Below are 20,034 nucleotides of genomic sequence, written 5' to 3'. Positions count from 1 at the left end.
GGCTCCCCATATATCACCCACTGATTTCTGGGAGTCCCAAGAAAATGCTTTACTTATAGAGTATACACAATTAAGTAATTTTACCCTTCAGTGATTATCACATTCTTCCCTGCCTGCCAAGGCAAATGAGACCAGGCTTGCCTTACCACAGCTCTCCCAGTGGGGACAATAGATGCTGATAAGCCTTGTTGATACTAGTTACTGCTAAGCATTGGTACCATTTTCCAATCCTATCATGACTATAGCTGCGATCTCTACCCCAGTGAATTGGCTGCCTCATACTGGGGCGCACTCTTGATATGTTGGTGTCCTCAGTATGTACTCTGAGAACTTGACTTCACCAAAGTCATACAGTATTCCAAACAGTAATAATTTGTGCCTTCAATATATTATTATCATCAGGGTCTCTCATGATATACTTCATAGAGCACTAGCTCCTCAAGATGGTACTGGGTGTCTCAGACACAAAATATTACATAGACAAGATTTGGGAAACATTGGTATATATAAAAATAAACCGATTTCTATGCCGTAGGCCTTTATATAGGAGCCTTAAATATGCCTAGTGTACGTTGTGAATCTCAAGAAAATAAAATGTGATTTCCCACCATTGATCATGGAATTTCTTTTTATTTGTAAAGCTTTTGATAGGACTAATTTTCCAAAGAATGCAATTTGGAAAAAACTTTATTAGGTTTTAGTGAAAATAACTATTTGTAGGGTTAAATATTGAATAAGTTGTTTAAAATGTACAAATACGACTGCTGAAAGTCTCTTTTTACCAAAAAAGAAAGCTTCATAAATAATTATAAAAATTATCTTCAGGAAAATAGATTAGAATTATGCAGTGTTTAGAAGCTTGCAAGTTTGCCAAGATAAAATTGTAGTAACTAGTTAGAAGAATTCTTAAAAATGTAAAATATTTTTGGAAAGAGGTATTTAAAATTTTATGTGTGGAATTTTAATGAAAATCCTACTCAAGTCATTTTATGTATAATCTTCTGATGACTTTGCCAGTTCCCTTTCTCCTCACCTGCAAGTAGCAGAATGATGCCTTTAGGATCCGACATACCAGAATTAAATCTTAGCTCTACCCTTTATTAGCTGGATAATCGTGAGCAACTTAATTTCTCTAAGCTTCAGTTTCCTTATTCTAAAAATAGGAACAATAATAATAATAGCTAACATCTATTTTAGGCAAATTAATTGAGATGATAAATTTAACACACTTAGCACAATGTCTGATATACAGTAAAAATAAACCATATACATACGCACATACATATATATAATTGTGATGCACTTTTGAGGAAGTCTGAAATAGGGTGATGTTACTTGAATTGATGCTCAAATATTCAAGCTTAGAATGTGCACATATTCTCCCAATTGACCACAGTGTCATGGCTTGGAAAAAAAATCCAAAAACCTATCAACTGCCTTCCCCCTATATTACCATTCCAGTTCAGAGAAACTAGATGGGAATGGAATTTTGTATTAAATTAGTGGGTTTGTCAACATTACACAATGTTAACCTCTTCTAATTTAGCCATCAATTTTGAAGGACTGTTTTACCTGCCAGAGTGCATGAGTGATGAGGCAGTTTGCTCAGGTAACAGAGATGCATCCTATGTGAAATTTAAACTCCTTACTATATATTCCCGTCACATCCTTATACTTTCTCTTTCATAACATCCATCACACTTGCTAATATTTATTTATTTTTTGCTTTCCACACTAAACTGTAAGCCCAGTACCAGCAGGCACTGTATCTTTCTTGGTGGTAACCATATCCCCAGCACCTAAAGTACTACCTAATGCACAGTGGGAGCTCCATCAATATTTGTGATACTGAGAGCTACAGTGTACATTTTGCTACTTGTGGCAAAGTGTAACATTGATTACCTTACATTATGGATAATACTATCCCCCAAGAATCCAGAAAAAGCTTCAAACTCAGAAATAAAACCAAACCAAAACAAAAAACAAATTTAGGCAGCTAAGAAAGAATCTTCCCAGTACAGGTTTTGATCCAAAAACAAAAAAGAACATTGAGATAAGTTTGTAGCTTGTGTTTAAGAGAGCCCCATGCAAAACATAAAAGGAAAGATTTGTTTGGTTGGTTGGAGATAGGGCCTTTATGACCCTATGTGGCAGAATCACAAGAGAAGGTAGAGAAGTCAGAAAAGACAGAAAGGAAAGTAAAGAAACCAAGACAGAAGAAAGAGCAGAAGGTAGATAATATTAAAAAAAACAACTGAAACAGTAAATAGAGGGTGTCTGGTCGTGCAGAACAGAACTGGTAACAGGCAGAGGAAAAAATCAACTGTGTCGTCTGCCAAGGAAGAGGAGGCATCGGCTCCATAAGCCTTAAGGGATTTCAGAGGGCAGGGCAGCCAACGGTTCTATGTGACTAGTGGTAACACTAGAGGGTACTGTAGGAGCCATTCCACCCACTGGCACACACCATCTGGTCTCCTCACAGAGCATGCATGAGAGCTTAAGATGAGGGCTGACGTTCTCTATATTTTCATCATTTAAAGAAAGATGATCGGAATATAACTAGTTAGTACTCTTCTGTCAGGAAAAAAGCCTCTTATCCAGAACAGCTTTCAGCCTATGATTCCAGAAATTAAAAATTCTGTCATCTATTTCTCATCGCTTTCAACAGAGAACGCGCCATTAATTTGTAAATTCACCAGCAAGTTCCTGTCTTCCTGGTATGCTCATTAAAAAGGGTTCCTTAAATCTACTCTGTGGTCTGTCAAAGCAGAAATGGTTTCTGTGATTATTTTAGACTTGAGTTTAGAAAATAAATAAATGAAACTCATATTTTCTTCCTCTTAGATAACTTTCTTCAGGTGCAGTTTTCGTTGCTTGATACATGGAAACTAATTATGCGTACTTGTACAACAATCTTTTTTTCTAAGAAGATCAAGTCTTAGTTCAAGATGGTAATATTCAGAATACTCTTTAGAAACATGAAAAGTAATTTTTGTTCAGACCAACAAAAAGTATAGCCACAGAAAGGAAACTTAATAATAAAATTGTTAACAAGAGAATAGAAAATGAAATTTTCTTTCTGTAAAAACTGCCCTCTAGTGGAACAGTTGTCAACAGACTAGGGCTTGCGTTTGGAGAGTGGAGTTTATCCTTAATTTGCTGCATAGTAGAGCATTTGTACAGAAGCAGATTTATGTACAGTTTTCTTCAGACATCCCTGGAGCATAAATATAATGAAGTATTGATTATGCTCTTTGGCATTGCATTTCAGTAAATTCTCTAATCTGAAATAATGCATCATGCAAGAACTGTGTGCAACTGGCTACACAGCTTAGCCACAGTGAAAGATTGTAACCTCAAAATATGTACAATGTACCAGAAGAAGAAACACAGCTACAATAACTGTATTGATTTATTCTTTATGTTGTCAGTGGCAAGCAGACCAAAGGGGGATACCAGTCTTTTAATGGTGTTCAATTATTTAGGTTTCTGTATAATCAGTTTGTGAAGCCAGATTATAAAAATGTCCACTGTGTGTTCAGTTAGAAGGTGATCGGTGACTACTTTCCCGGCCAAAAAATAAAAAGGCTACTGTACTCAACACTGTCAGCGGCTGTATTGACATAACTAGGAAATCACATATTATTTTTTTCCCTGAAGAATTAAGATTACATTAAGATTTTTAATGTCCCCTGGGAGGGGCGGGAGAAGAAAATTCATAGGAATATATTGAGTTTATGTGATTTTGGAAACTCATGTAGAGAAAAATCACAGTTGGGCTCCTTTTCTAACCTTCAGAAGTTATAATTTAGGAGTGCAAGAGGAGTTCTACCCCTTTGGTTACAAGACTCACTTGTTAAAATAATTGGCACTCTTGAAAGCAGGAGGAAGTGTGCATGCAAATGTTTTATATATTCACCCCCTGCCTGAAACCTCAAGATCAATACCCTCCACTCTCCTCATTATAGAGAACCAGTGCTTCCTAGGTTTATTTACTTGTTCAGATTCTAAAGCTCATCATTTATAAAGGAAGTCTTTTTCATGTAGAGGCTGTGAATACTACATGTCAAAACAGAGAAAATGATGTTTTTTATTTTTCAGTTTTGCTTACAGCTCAAGGTCTCCAATTTTTACTAGAATCTACAGGGTTTTTCAGATTCACGACTCAGAAGTCAGCTCTATTGTGAACATAAAAGCAAGCTCGATTTGACTGTAATAGTTAATTATCCTGACCTCTTTACAAAAAGAGGTGTTTATAATCAGTTAATTTGTGTGTTTCCAATTTACATTGTGCAAAAAAATTGTTGTATCAGAGCAAATATCAAAGACTGTGTAGAATAATTTTCTTCTTTTGTTTTTAACGTCAAGTAAGAAAAAGATGACAGGGAGAATAAGATAACTAACAAATTTAGTTTGGGGCTCAAATATATTTGACCAAAAGTGCCCCCCAAAATGCAGGGTGCAATGATTATTTTTTTAAAAAGTAAATTTAGGAAAGATAAACCAGCCAGGTTAATAAACATTATTTTTGAGAAAAAAAATGATTTGAAATTCTCCATCAAAGATAAAATGTTTGAGAAAAACATGGTCTTGCTCTCAGGAGACCAGACTAATTAGTGGTTTTGCCAAATAAGTAGATTAATTTAGGTGATGTTGCTAAGCTATCGGCAGAATCAGTAACTTTACCTGTCAAATGGCAGTTAAGTGGCAAATTCAGGAACATCTTTTCTTGAGCCACCACACTGTCCCCAGAGCCTAGCATTGGGTCATAAAAATGGAAGGAACCTGATAAATATCATTTAATGAATAAACATAATAGCAATGCATTTATATCATTGAATTGTGAAAATTTAAAGGATGCATATAAATCACTTTCAAAAATTTTTAAATAAATTAAAATTGTTTTCTGACTGAGAACATCTAACCTATGTGTCATTATTGTAGTGTGGTGCAGGGAAAACATCCTTTAATCATTTTATGTTTGTAAAAATGTAAGATGGCATAAAACGATATTTCACAATTTGCATTTGAAATGTTCTAATCATACTATTATGCTAAGTATATATATAAAGAATTTGCAATTGCAACAGAAACATTAAAGAGCTTTCTTTAAAAGCACCAACAACAAAACAAACAAAAATACTGTCTTCTACACCTGTCTCATAGAAGGGCACCTTTTATGAATGTTTTCCTACTTTTCAAAGTTCAAAACTGCATCATACCATTAGAAGTACCTTTAGAGAAAACTTCACACATCACTCCAAATATCTGTAAGATGTATTTGGAGGAGCACAGGGTGTGTGACAGACTCTTTACTTGAGTAGAATGGCCTTTGGTAGAATGGGGCAGGTATCACACACATTAATATTGTATAGGAACTCTGGCAATTTCCTCTGGGGTGCCATTCTGAAGTGAGTGTAATGGAATTGAGAGGATGGAAGGCTGACAGTGGCAAACGGGTTGTGTGATATGAAGAGATGGAGCCGGTCTAGTCACTGTGTACCTCACCTGGTTTCAACAGAAGCACTAAATTCTTAATTGTGTTTTACAGGATATGAATGATTATCCTCCAGTATTTAGTAAACGGATCTACAAAGGGATAGTGGCTCCGGATGCCGCCAAGGGTACACCTATCACAACCGTTTATGCTGAAGATGCAGACCCTCCTGTAAGTAGAAGACGTTGATTAACACCCTGAACTAAAGTGAGAAAAATCTTTAACACTTATAAATGATCCAGTTCCCAAGACAGTGCAGTGAGTCTGTGTGAGTTCCACTCTGTTCACTCACATACATTTGATGTACTCTTGCCTGTTGCATCCACAGGTACAAACCATATTTCAAGCAATTATTATTGAACTTAGACAATTAGGGATATGGTTTTTGTTTTACTGGGATTCAACATTTACTATTTATCAATTTATCTAGTACTAATGATAAATATGTATAGAAAGAATTGTCTACATTTGTAATCAATATCATTCAGGTTCTTTATTTAGAATATTGTAAGCTGAATTTAGCCTGGATAAATTTTATCCTTAGGTATTTTACATTTTATTCATATTTTGTTAGCAAACACTAAATCAACATATGGCATAATATTATATTGAATGTGTTAATTTTGGTAAACTAAAGTTGTATTGCTTTTAGAACATATTTAATAGATTCTGTTATTATCCAGAATGTCAGGGCATCTTTTGAGATGCCCTAAATTGTCTTTCAAGACAGGGGGTTCCTAATTAAAATATTATTATAGCAGAAGTGAGGTAAATTTTCCTGAATATTGTTTCTTAATGTATTAAAAATAGCATATAAAACTAATAGGGCTTCCCTGGTGGCGCAGTGGTTGGGAGTCCGTCTGCCGATGCAGGGGACGCGGGTTCATGCCCCGGTCCGGGGGAATCCCACATGCCGTGGAGCGGCTGGGCCCGTGAGCCATGGCTGCTGGGCCTCCGCGTCCGGAGCCTGTGCTCTGCGACGGGAGGGGCCACAACAGTGAGAGGCCCGCGTACCGCAAAAAACAAACAAACAAACAAAAAAAACCTAATAGTACCAGTATAAAAATGCTTTCTGTAAATAACTTGAGGGTGTTATAGGTATTAACTATTTATTCTCATAATAGCTGAATGATGAAGATTTGAATTTTTTACCTTGGGTGAGCTTGAAGTACAAGTCAGTGGCTGATATATTCTAGAAAAATGTTAAAAGTGTTAAACCATTTTAGAAAAGTAAGAAAATAGAAAAAGACCTCAATTTTATAAGTGATTTAAAAATTCAGTTTTGTGTTGCTAATATAAACAGTATTTATGTAATGCTATTTATTTAATAAAATATAAATGGCAATCATAACATTTTTCAGCTTCAGTTGTGACAAGCCATATAAAGTCTTTTGTGACTATGACGTCTTGAAAAATAATAATGTTAACATGAAAGCAATGACCTTTCACTCAGAAGTTCCTTTTCTCAAGTGTGTTAAAATGTCTTTGAAACTGATTTATTGAATCTTGGGAAATATGACAGGCAAAATTTCATAGCCTTGGACATACCAATAGAGATGGTCGATGTGAAATTGGTGTTTTGTCTGCTTTTTAAGTAAACTGTCAGAGGTACGAAATACTTTGAAATTAGGACTACAATTCAGTTCTATTCAAGATGTGTTTTGAGCACCAACTCCATAGTAATCACTGTGCTAACCAGGTTTTGCTCTCCAGAAACTGACAATCTCATAGGAAAAGCAGAACTGCACATAGAAACTAAAAAGCACTGTATTGAATGAGCGTACATGTAGGGGAGGAAGACTTTTCCTTTCTTCCCCTCTAGGCTCTCTGGCTGGTCTAATAATTAAATTGACATAAGACAGATTAACAGGAGAAAAACAAATTTAAATTTGTACCAGAGCTCATAAAAATATGATGCTCAAATAAGTGACTAAAGTAGGCAGCTTTTATACCTTTTAGACCAAGAAACAATACATTTGTGAAGAACCGACAAGATGAAGGGGTTTGGGCTTGGGATAGTATTTTAGTAAAGAAGTAAAAAGGTTTGCTTACACGGCCTTCTTGTCTTTGAATTCCCTATCTCTGGTAGTAAGGATTTCTTCCTTTCTCCTGGTGCAGGCAGGATACCTTTCACATGGGAGATTTATTTCCTGCTTTCAGGGGGACAAAGAGGAGTCAGAGTGTCCATCTCATACTGACTGTTTCTTAAGTAACTTTAATTCAAAATAATCAATATGCCCAAGTGGCATATTTTGGGCAGACTGCCGTGAACCCTGTCATAAGCCAACACAGCATCTTAAAATACTAATATTTCTAAGAAATTTTCATTAGCACAGAATTTAAGATAGTGTTAAGCTTAATGACACTAATGATGAGAGACTAAAAGTAGGCCTGCTGTTTACCTATGTGGGATAGACCTCAAAGCCTTAGCATGGATGGCAAAATCCTCACTTCACATGTGACACCGTGACCTTAGTACCTAGTTTGACATTCAGTCACTGCACTGATGTGAAAGAAGCTGTCTTGGTCTGTTGTCTGTTTTCTAAATAAGTTATATTACTTCTCTACAGTATTTACCTAGAGAGAAGGCCTCCTTTTTACTCCCTAAGCCCGTTTACAGAAACTTAGCAGGCTCAAATGCTATATTTCTTTGGAAGAAGCTCTGAGGTTTGCATTCCTAATAGTATTTTTTTTGAACAGTTAATGTCTAATGCTGGCTTTTCAGTATATGAAAGGTGGATGCCAGTCATTCAACTGGAATACTGAGCATGCTTATTTCAGCTAACAAATATAAATTTTATCAGACTTAGTTTCGATCCTTGAAACACTAGCAATCATTTGGAATAACTAGTATTCAGCATTAAGTTTTCCATCATTGCTGCAAATTGTGTCCCTTAAATTAGCATAGTTACAATTTGGGTGCACCTACACCAATCTGTAGGTGCTCAATAAAAGCTCAATTCCATGAAATTTTTAAGAAAATAAAAATGATACAGCTTTCAAAATGTTATGACTGAGTTCACTTTTATTATTTTATGTAAGTACCACAAATCAAAATCAGTATTTTTTGGATGAGCTTGCCAAGTGTTTTCTATTCTGTTACTATTGTAAATATTTATTAATTAGAGGAAGATAGTTTCAATTTCATATCCTTCAGGGCTCTTATGTCAGTTCCACTACTTAGGGCTGTGAGTATCTATGGGTAACACTGTGTTTATTTAATGGTCTCTCTTCCAAACTAGAAGGTAATTTCCTTGAGGGAAAGAATCCAAACTTATTCCAGTTTGTTTTCCCACATCTAATTATGTTTGGTACTTAGTAGCAAATGCTTGTTGAATAACTGAATAAATGAATAAATAAGCAGTTATTTCTGTGCTCTTTAGAATTTTCAAAATGTGCCAGATCTTCAGAAATTTAGTTATTTGTGACCCTGGGCAAGTTTCTTATTGTCTCCAAGCCTAAGTATGGCCATTTGAGGGCTGTAAGAATTAACTGGAGTGATATATATATAATGCTAAGCGCTGCTTCTGTTCCCTCATATAAGTAGGTATTGTTACAATTCTGCAATAATAATGTGCATCTCTAGAGGTTGACCACATCTTTTTCAAGGCATCATGTTTCTTGTGAATGAAATGAGAACCACCCATTTTAAACTAGAAAATTGCAACCACAAAATATCAGATGGAGAAATGGGTAAGGTCTTAAAGCCAGAGAGAACATTCTTGCCAAACGTAAATTAAGAATTATAAAATGCATGTTGTGTAAACCTGAAGTGATCTAGAGGGAGAAAAACATCTTCCAGGGATTATTTTCCCCCTGAATTAAAGCTGTTAGGACTTTCATTTTCTGCCTTGCTTTTGTGACACCATTGACATTATGTAGTTCACAGGAGACGTGTATAGTGAATGACTGATCATTTTGGATATTAAAAATTGCTAACCTTTTCTTTCTGCTCACTAGAGACTTCTCACTCCAAACTTTCACAAAACAAAACTGCAAGTTTAATTTTCCAGTTGCATATTTTTATTCTTTCTGAAGCTGTGGCCAAACCCCATGAGACAAGAGGTCTCTTTGTGGGCAGGGTAAATGCCTCACAGAATAGTGTCCTTCATGACCATATAGACGTGGAAAAATTGGATAAATAAATGAAGCTTACATTTTGCTAATTTCCAAGAAGTTATGGAACCTACGGAGGAATATCATCTCATTTTGTCATTCTTTCCATTTAATGCATTTGAGGAATTTATAAGATTCTTGTTTAAACTAAGTCAGTACTTGGAGCATGTTTAATATTAGCAATTTTGACAAACTTTCTTATTTGCATATATTCATGTGAGAAATATTTATATATTGAAGACTTCTTTTTTAGGTTTCAGTATCAATTTATGAAGTGAATGTGCTCCATGAAAAAGATCTTGTAAGTTCTCAGTAGTAACTGGCTTTAAATATCAATGAGTATTCTCACTACACATTTTTTTTCAGAAAGTATTTTTATAAAGGCATAATAATTGCAGCTGTGAGGTGATTTTTTTCCCCTCTGCTGAGATTTTGAGAGCTATACTATCCTTTCAGAGTTCAGACAAGCTACCTGAGGAATTATTATTATTATTATTATTTACGTCTTTATTGGAGTATAATTGCTTTACAATGGTGTGTTAGTTTCTGCTTTATAACAAAGTGAATCAGTTATACATATACATATATTCCCATATTTCTTCCCTCTTGCGTCTCCCTCCCTCCCAGCCTCCCCATCCCACCCCTCCAGGCGGTCACAAAGCACCGAGCTGATCTCCCTGTGCTATGCGGCTGCTTCCCACTAGCTAGCTACCTTACGTTTGGTAGTGTATATATGTCCATGCCTCTCTCTCGCTTTGTCACAGCTTACCCTTCCCCCTCCCCATATCCTCAAGTCCATTCTCTAGTAGGTCTGTGTCTTTATTCCTGTCTTACCCCTAGGTTCTTCATGACATTTTTTTTCTTAAATTCCATATATATGTGTTAGCATACGGTATTTGTCTTTCTCTTTCTGACTTACTTCACTCTGTATGACAGACTCTAGGTCTATCCACCTCATGACAAATAGCTCAATTTCGTTTCTTTTTATGGCTGAGTAATATTCCATTGTATATATGTGCCACATCTTCTTTATCCATTCATCCGATGATGGACACTTAGGTTGTTTCCATCTCCGGGCTATTGTAAATAGAGCTGCAGTGAACATTTTGGTACATAACTCTTTTTGAACTATGGTTTTCTCAGGGTATATGCCCAGTAGTGGGATTGCTGGCTCCTATGGTAGTTCTATTTTTAGTTTTTTAAGGAACCTCCATACTGTTCTCCACAGTGGCTGTATCAATTTACATTCCCACCAGCAGTGCAAGAGTGTTCCCTTTTCTCCACACCCTCTCCAGCATTTATTGTTTCTAGATTTTTTGATGATGGCCATTCTGACCGGTGTGAGATGATATCTCATAGTAGTTTTGATTTGCATTTCTCTAATGATTAATGATGTTGAGCATTCTTTCATGTGTTTGTTGGCAGTCTGTATATCTTCTTTGGAGAAATGTCTATTTAGGTCTTCTGCCCATTTTTGGATTGGGTTGTTTGTTTTTTTGTTATTGAGCTGCATGAGCTGCTTATAAATTTTGGAGATTAATCCTTTGTCAGTTGCTTCATTTGCAAACATTTTCTCCCATTCTGAGGGTTGTCTTTTGGTCTTGTTTATGGTTTCCTTTGCTGTGCAAAAGCTTTGATGTTTCATTAGGTCCCATTTGTTTATTTTTGGTTTTATTTCCATTTCTCTAGGAGGTGGGTCAAAAAGGATCTTGCTGTGATGGATGGCATAGAGTGTTCTGCCTATGTTTTCCTCTAAGAGTTTGATAGTGTCTGGCCTTACATTTAGGTCTTTAATCCATTTTGAGCTTATTTTTGTGTATGGTGTTAGGGAATGATCTAATCTCATATTTTTACATGTACCTGTCCAGTTTTCCCAGCACCACTTATTGAAGAGGCTGTCCTTTCTCCACTGTACATTCCTGCCTCCTTTATCAAAGATAAGGTGACCATATGTGCGTGGGTTTATCTCTGGGCTTTCTATCCTGTTCCATTGATCTATCTTTCTGTTTTTGTGCCAGTACCATACTGGCTTGATTACTGTAGCTTTGTAGTGTAGTCTGAAGTCAGGGAGTCTGATTCCTCCACCTCCGTTTTTCGTTCTCAAGATTGCTTTGGCTATTCGGGGTCTTTTGTGTTTCCATACAAATTGTGAAAGTTTTTGTTCTAGTTCTGTGAAAAATGCCAGTGGTAGTTTGATAGGGATTGCATTGAATCTATAGATTGCTTTGGGTAGTAGAGTCATTATCACAATGTTGATTCTTCCAATCCAAGAACATGGTATATCTCTCCATCTGTTTGTATCATCTTTAATTTCTTTCATCAGTGTCTTATAATTTTCTGCATACAGGTCTTTTGTCTCCTTAGGTAGGTTTATTCCTAGATAGTTTATTCTTTTTGTTGCAATGGTAAATGGGAGTGTTTTCTTGATTTCACTTTCAGATTTTTCATCATTAGTGTATAGGAATGCCAGAGATTTCTGTGCATTAATTTTGTATCCTGCAACTTTACCAAATTCATTGATTAGCTCTAGTAGTTTTCTGGTAGCATCTTTAGGATTTTCTATGTATAGGATCATGTCATCTGCAAACAGTGACAGCTTTACTTCTTCTTTTCCGATTTGGATACCTTTTAGTTCCTTTTCTTCTCTGATTGCTGTGGCTAAAACTTCCAAAACTATGTTGAATAAGAGTGGTGAGAGTGGGCAACCTTGTCTTCTTCCTGATCTTAGTGGAAATGCTTTCAGTTTTTCACCATTGAGGACAATGTGGGCTGTGGGTTTGTCATATATGGCCTTTATTATGTTGAGGAAAGTTCCCTCTATGCCTACTTTCTGCAGGGTTTTTATCATAAATGGGTGTTGAATTTTGTCGAAAGCTTTCTCTGCATCTATTGAGATGAACATATGGTTTTTCTCCTTCAATTTGATAATATGGTGTATCACATTGATTGATTTGCATATATTGAAGAATCCTTGCATTCCTGGAATAAACCCCACTTGATCATGGTGCATGATCCGTTTAATGTGCTGTTGGATTCTTTTTGTTAGTATTTTGTTGAGGATTTTTGCATCTATGTTCATCAGTGATATTGGCCTGTAGTTTTCTTTCTTTGTGACATCCTTGTCTGGTTTTGGTATCAGGGTGATGGTGGCCTCATAGAATGAGTTTGGGAGTGTTCCTCCCTCTGCTGTATTTTGGAGGAGTTTGAGAAGGATAGGTGTCAGCTCTTCTCTAAATGTTTGATAGAATTCGCCTGTGAAGCCATCTGGGCCTGGGCTTTTGTTTGTTGGAAAATTTTTAATCACAGTTTCAATTTCAGTGCTTGTGATTGGTCTGTTCATATTTTCTGTTTCTTCCTGATTCAGTCTTGGCAGGTTGTGCATTTCTAAGAATTTGTCCATTTCTTCCAGGTTGTCCATTTTATTGGCATAGAGTTGCTTGTAATAATCTCTCATGATGTTTTGTATTTCTGCAGTGTCAGTTGTTACTTCTCCTTTTTCATTTCTAATCCTATTAAGTCTTCTCCTTTTTTTTATTGATGAGTCTGGCTAATGGTTTATCAATTTTGTTTATCTTCTCAAAGAACCAGCTTTTAGTTTTATTGATCTTTGCTATAGTTTCCTTCATTTCTTTTTCATTTATTTCTGATCTGATTTTTATGATTTCTTTCCTTTTGCTAAATTTGGGGGTTTTTTGTTCTTCTTTCTCTAATTGCTTTAGGTGCAAGGTTAGGTTGTTTATTCGAGATGTTTCCTGTTTCTTAAGGTAGGATTGTATTGCTATAAACTTCCTTCTTAGAAGTGCTTTTGGTGCATCCCATAGATTTTGAGTCGTCGTGTCTCCATTGTCATTTGTTTCTAGGTATTTTTTAATTTCCTCTTTGCTTTCTTCAGTGAGCACTTCGTTATTAAGTAGTGTATTGTTTATCCTCCATGTGTTGTGGTCAGAAAAGATACTTGATACAATTTCAATTTTCTTAAATTTACCAAGGCTTGATTTGTGACCCAAGATATGATCTATCCTGGAGAATGTTCCATGAGCACTTGAGAAAAATGTGTATTCTGTTGTTTTTGGATGCAATGTCCTATAACTATCAATTAAGTCCATCTTGTTTAATGTATCATTTAAAGCTTGTGTCTCCTTATATATTTTCATTTTGGATGATCTGTCCATGTGTGAAAGTGGGGTGTTAATGTCCCCTACTACGAATGTGTTACTGTTGATTTCCCCTTTTATGGCTGTTAGTATTTGCCTTATGTATTGAGGTGCTCCTACGTTGGGTGAATAAATATTTACAATTGTTATATCGTCTTCTTGGATCGATGCCTTGATCATTATGTAGTGTCCTTCTTTGTCTCTTCTAATAGTCTTTATTTTAAAGTCTATTTTGTCTGATATGAGAATTGCTACTCCAGCTTTCTTTTGGTTTCCATTTGCATGAAATATCTTTTTCCATCCCCTCACTTTCAGTCTGCATGTGTCTCTAGGTCTGAATTGGGTCTCTTGTAGACAGTAAATATGTGGGTCCCTTGTAGACAGCAAATATATGGGTCTTGTTTTTGTATCCATTCAGCCAATCTGTGTCTTTTGGTGGGAGCATTTAGTCCATTTACATTTAAGGTAATTATCGATATGTACGTTCCTATTCCCATTTTCTTAATTATTTTGGGTTCGTTATTGTAGGTCTTTTCCTTCTCTTGTGTTTCTTGCCTAGAGAAGTTCCTTTAGCAGTTGTTGAAAAGCTGGTTTGGTGGTGCTGAACTCTCTCAGCTTTTGCTTGTCTATAAAGGTTTTAATTTGTCCATCAAATCTGAATGAGATCCTTGCTGGGTAGAGTAATCTTGGTTGCAGGTTTTTCACCTTCATTACTTTAAATATGTCCTGCCAGTCCCTTGTGGCCTGCAGAGTTTCTGCTGAAAGATCAGTTGTTAACCTTATGGGGATTCCCTTGTGTGTTATTTGTTGTTTTTCCCTTGCTGCTTTTAATATGTTTTCTTTGTATTTAATTTTTGACAGTTTGATTAATATGTGTCTTGACGTATTTCTCCTTGGATTTATCCTGTATGGGACTCTCTGTGCTTCCTGGAGTAGATTAACTATTGCCTTTCCCATGTTAGGGAAGTTTTCAACTATAATCTCTTCAAATATTTTCTCAGTCCCTTTCTTTTTCTCTTCTTCTTCTGGAACCCCTATAATTCGAATGTTGGTGTGTTTGATGTTGTCCCAGAGGTCTCTGAGACTGTCCTCAGTTCTTTTCATTCTTTTTTCTTTACTCTGCTCTGCAGTAGTTATTTCCACTGTTTTATCTTCCAGGTCACTTATCCGTTCTTCTGCCTCAGTTATTCTGCTATTGATCCCATCTAGAGTATTTTTCATTTCATTTATTGTGTTGTTCATTGTTGTTTGTTTCACCTTTAGTTCTTCTAGGTCCTTGTTAAATGTTTCTTGCATTTTGTCTATTCTATTTCCAAGATTTTGGATCATCTTTATTATAATTATTCTGAATTCTTTTTCAGGTAGACTGCCTATTTCCTCTTCATTTGTTAGGTCTGGTGTGTTTTTATCTTGCTCCTTTATCTGCTGTGTGTTTTTCTGTCTTCTCATTTTGCTTATCTTACTGTGTTTGGGGTCTCCTTTTTGCAGGCTGCAGGTTCGTAGTTCCTGTTGTTTTTGGTGTCTGTCTGCAGTGGCTAAGGTTGGTTCAGTGGGTTGTGTAGGCTTCCTGGTGGAGTGGAGTAGTGCCTGTGTTCTGGTGGATGAGGCTGAATCTTGTCTTTCTGGTGGGCAGGTCCACGTCTGGTGGTGTGTTTTGGGGTGTCTGTGGACTTATTATGATTTTAGGCAGCCTCTCTGCTAATGGGTGGGGTTGTGTTCCTGTCTTGCTAGTTGTTTGGCATAGGATGTCCAGCACTGTAGCTTGGTGGTCGTTGAGTGAAGCTGGGTGCTGGTGTTGAGATGGAGATCTCTGGGAGATTTTTGCCATTTGATATTATGTGGAGCTGGGAGGTCTCTTGTGGACCAGTGTCCTGAAGTTGGCTCTGTCTCCTCAGAGGCACAGCACTGACTCCTGGCTGCTGCACGAAGAGCCTTTCATCCACACGGCTCAGAATAAAAGGGAGAATAAGTAGAAAGAAAGAATTAGTAGAAGTAGAAAGAGAGAAAGAAAGGAGGGAGGGAGGGAGGAAGGAAGGAAGGAAGGAGGGACGGAAGGAAGAAAAGAAAGGAGATTAAGTAAAACAAGGTAAGATAAAATATAATAAAGTTATTAAAATAAAGAAATAATTAAGAGGAAAAAAATTTAAAAAAAAATGGACGGATAGAACCCTAGGACAAATGGTGGAAGCAAAGCTATACAGACAAAATCTCACACAGAAGCATACACATACACACTCACAAGAAGAGGAAAAGGGGAAAAAATCATAAATCTTGCTCTGAAAGTCCACTTCCTTAATTTGGGATGATTCGTTGTCTATTCATGTATTCCACAGATGCAGGGTACATCAAGTTGATTGTGGAGATTTAATCCGCTGCACCTGAGGCTGCTGGGATTTCCCTTTCTCTTCTTTGTTCTCACAGCTCCCAGGGGCTCAGCTTTGGATTTGGCCCCGCCTCTGCGTGTAGGTCGCCTGAGGGCGTCTGTTCTTCGCTCAGACAGATGGGGTTAAAGGAGCCGCTGATTTGGTGGCTCTGGCTCACTCAGGCCGAGGGGGAGGGAGGGGCACGGCGTGCGGGGCGGGCCTGCGGCGGCAGAGGCCGGCGTGACGTTGCACCAGCGTGAGGCGCGCCATGCGTTCTCCCGGAGGAGTTGACCCTGGATCCCGGGACTCTGGCAGCAGCGGGCCGCACAGGCTCCCCGGAAGGGGGGTGTGGATAGTGGCCTGTGCTCGCACACAAGCTTCTTGGTGGCGGCAGCAGCATCCTTAGCGTCTCATGCCCGTCTCTGGGGTCCGCGCTTTTAGCCGCAGCTCGCGCCCGTCTCTGGAGCTCCTTTAAGCAGCGCTCTTAATCCCCTCTCCTCGCCAAGTAGGAAACAAAGCGGTAAGAAAAAGTCTCTTGCCTCTTCGGCAGCTCCAGACTTTTTCCCGGACTCCCTCTGGGCTAGCTGTGGTGCACTAACCCCTTCAGGCTGTGTTCAGGCCGCCAACCCCAGTCCTCTCCCTGCGCTCCGACCGAAGCCCGAGCCTCCGCTCCCAGCCCCCACCCGCCCCGGCGGGTGAGCAGACAAGCCTCTCGGGCTGGTGAGTGCCGGTTGGCCCTGATCCTCTGTGCGGGAATCTCCCCGCTTTGCCCTCCGCACACCTGTTGCTCTGCTCTCCTCCGCGGCTCCGAAGTCTCTGCCCGTGAAGGGGCTTCCTAGTGTGTGGAAAACTTTCGTCCTTCACAGCTGTCTCCCACTGGTGCAGGTCCCGTCCCTATCCTTTTGTCTCTGTTTATTCTGTTTTCTTTTGCCCTACCCAGGTACGTGGCGGGGGTGGGGGTTTCCTTGCCTTTTGGGAGGTCTGAGGTCTTCTGCCAGCGTTCAGTAGTTGTTCTGTAGGAGTTGTTCCACGTGTAGATGTATTTCTGGTGTATCTGTGGGGAGGAAGGTGATCTCCGCATCTTATTCTAACGCCATCTTTCCGGAAGCCTCAGATTTGGAGGCTGGAAGTCCAAAGTCAAGATGGAGGTGGGTTTGGTTCTTTCTGAGGCATCTCTTCTTAGCTTGCTGGTGGCCACTTTTGCACTATGTCCCCATGTGGTCTTTCCTCTGTGTGTGCACGTGCCTGAAGTTTCTCCTGAGGAATTATTTTTAAAGTGATTGCACAGGTGGATTTAACATCCTTTTTCTGTCATTTGAGGATACTTTTGTTGATCTCTAGAGAGTAAAAAAGATGGTCAGTTTTTCTTTTCCATGATGCATGACTTAAAATGTCATGATGTCACCAAATAATGCAAGGTAATTATGGCGATATTCTCAAAATGCTTAACCCTCTGCCTAGTCATTATGTTGCAGTCTATTAGCGGAGGGCATAACAGTAGAATAAAAACAGCATCGTCTTTATCCATGATTTGCTGTTTGCTGGCTTTGTGTGCAATAGTTGAAACTGTTCAGGGCTAGGAGTGTCATAAGATTGTATTTTTATCTCCAGATAATATGGCTGTTCTGTATTATTTTCCATTGCTATATCTGCAGATCTGTTTTTCATCACTCATCACATACTGGTTTGTGTTGTTTTGCTGTATTGATTTAGGTTATTGCTAGCAATGTAGCGTAAACTCTGGTTTTAAAGATCAGTGCCTAATAACCACATTTGCTGACCCTGGAGCATGTTGGGGGAATGTATGTAGCTCAGTGGGTTTTTTCCTTCACGTCAAAGCTGTTAGGGAAATAATCAAGAACTATTTTCACGAGTCATGTCTCCTTGTGAATATTGAAATGAGGTAGCCCAGCCTGAGTCCCTTTGGTCTCACATAAAAATTCACACAATGAAACAGTTGGGACTTGATCTGTAGAATGACAGTGGGTTATAATTCGATTTGAAAGTGTAAATGAATACAAAGACAAGGTTTTATGAGACAGTTTATACATGATTATGTCTAGAAAAGGCTTATCTAAGTGTTTTAAGAATCTGTGTCATTTTCTTTTGTTTTGTGGCTTATAGATTCTTTTCAAGACCAAATATACTGTTAACATTACTTGAAATCAATATTAGATTTAACTGTTTCAGATGCAAATATTTTTCTTCTAATTCAGAAACTGCAATGCCTACCAGGGCTAACAGGGTGTTTTTCTTTTAAGTAGTGATGTCTATAAAATTCAGGTTTTTTTTAACCTTTACAAAAGTGTCATCCAGTGATATGTCTTTTTTTTTTTTTTTTTTTCTGATGAGAATAAACCTCATGGGATTAGGATCCCAATATGTTGCAACAAGAGAGGTTTCCAAGGGAATTGAGTGAAATATATAACAAGCTGCCTCTGGGGCTCACTCGTAGGTCTCCCTTATGGCTTAAATAATGTGCTTTATTTTGACTTTCTTGCCAGAGGAAATGGGAAGAGACCCTCTAAAAGAGTATCTTGGCTTCTTATAATCTGGATTCTTGGCTTTAACACCCTCAAAGCCATCCTACTGTTATCTTCAGGTCTTATCATTACCCACTTCACAGTTCTTCCGTATCCTTGAATGCGTGGACAGTAGACCAGCAGTCAAACGTGCTTGTTGCAACATGGACACTTCGTAACACTGTTGAATCAATCAGCCAATAAGAAAACATTTATGGTGGACTTAACAATAAGAATATGACACTATAGAGCCATGACAGTGTGTAAGAAAGGTGCCAAGAATAGACAAGTGAATGTGTCCTGGTGTAGTCTGAGCCTGCTGTGGACAGGAAGTCAACTTTTCCAGAGTATAGGAGATTCATTTAAGTGAGGGTAGAAGAAACTAGCAGAGGAAATATATTCAAAAATTACAGAGTTGAAATATTCATCATGTGTTCATAAATTTGGGTAACATGATTTGAACTATGTCTGATTCAATTAATATTAACTACTTAAAAGAACATATTAGGGCTGTCTTAGAGACTCATTTATAGACAGGAAATGCAGCAGATATGGTTTTACAAACCCATTTTATTATATAGAAAATGGAAGCTTACTAAAGACTTACAAACAGGGCAATGACAGAATCAAAGCTACATATTAGAATATTTATTTCCTGTGATATGTAGTCTTCATTGGATGAGATAATAAATGAAAACCAGAAGATAAGTTAGCAGCTATAGCTTTCATTTAAGTATGAAGAAAACAAGGCGGACAAGGGAAATGGAGAAAACAGAAATACTTAAAAGGCATTGAAATGGAAAAATTAATAGTGACTGAGCAGGATGGTTGAAGATCACAGACAGAATAAAAGCACAATCAAAAGTGAATCAAGAGTTTCTAGCTGGAGTGTTAAAGATATTCATGATCTTAGTTGATAGAAATAAGATAGAAAAGAAAGCCATTTAAGGAGAAAATAATGAGATCAAATTAGGACAAATTAAATTTTAAATGATTTCAAAATATCTAAGTTTATCTACAGAATGATAGAAGTTGTCTGATTTCCTTCCCTGAGCAAGGAGGCTCAGAGGACTAAGCCAGGACATGACTAGTGAAGGAGTAATACTCACCAGATCTACCCAGGAATCATAGTGCCAGAGCTGGCAGGAAGCTTATCTCTTTCCCAGAGTTATATGTGCCTCAAACTAAAGAATACATAGCCTCTAGTGCTGACAGGAGGCTGGAGGCAGATGGCAGGATGGTGCCAAGATTCCTTTGCACAGATGAACAATATGAAGAAGTCCATGAAGAAGTCCTGAGGCAGATACTGGGTTGCCACAGCTGCTTTGATCTGACGCCAGGATGGATCAGGTAGAAAACATGGGATTAGGAGCACAGGAAAA

The 20,034-nt window shown here is 37.8% G+C and overlaps 1 protein-coding gene across 17 annotated transcripts in view; it reads left to right on the top strand.

Moving 5' to 3' along the window:
* Positions 1 to 20,034, top strand: part of PCDH15 (protocadherin related 15) — a 724,552-nt gene that overhangs the window by 553,568 nt on the left and 150,950 nt on the right. For all 17 annotated transcript variants that reach the window (XM_060034587.1, XM_060034586.1, XM_060034585.1 and 14 more), the window contains one exon: positions 5,552 to 5,668. In XM_060034587.1, the coding sequence (XP_059890570.1) occupies positions 5,552 to 5,668 (117 nt within the window). The remainder of the gene's footprint in view (positions 1 to 5,551; positions 5,669 to 20,034) is intronic.

The sequence above is a fragment of the Delphinus delphis genome, chromosome 16, assembly GCF_949987515.2.
Source record: "Delphinus delphis chromosome 16, mDelDel1.2, whole genome shotgun sequence".
In the NCBI taxonomy this organism is placed as follows: Eukaryota; Metazoa; Chordata; class Mammalia; order Artiodactyla; family Delphinidae; genus Delphinus; species Delphinus delphis.
This window is presented reverse-complemented; position numbering and strand designations above follow the sequence as displayed.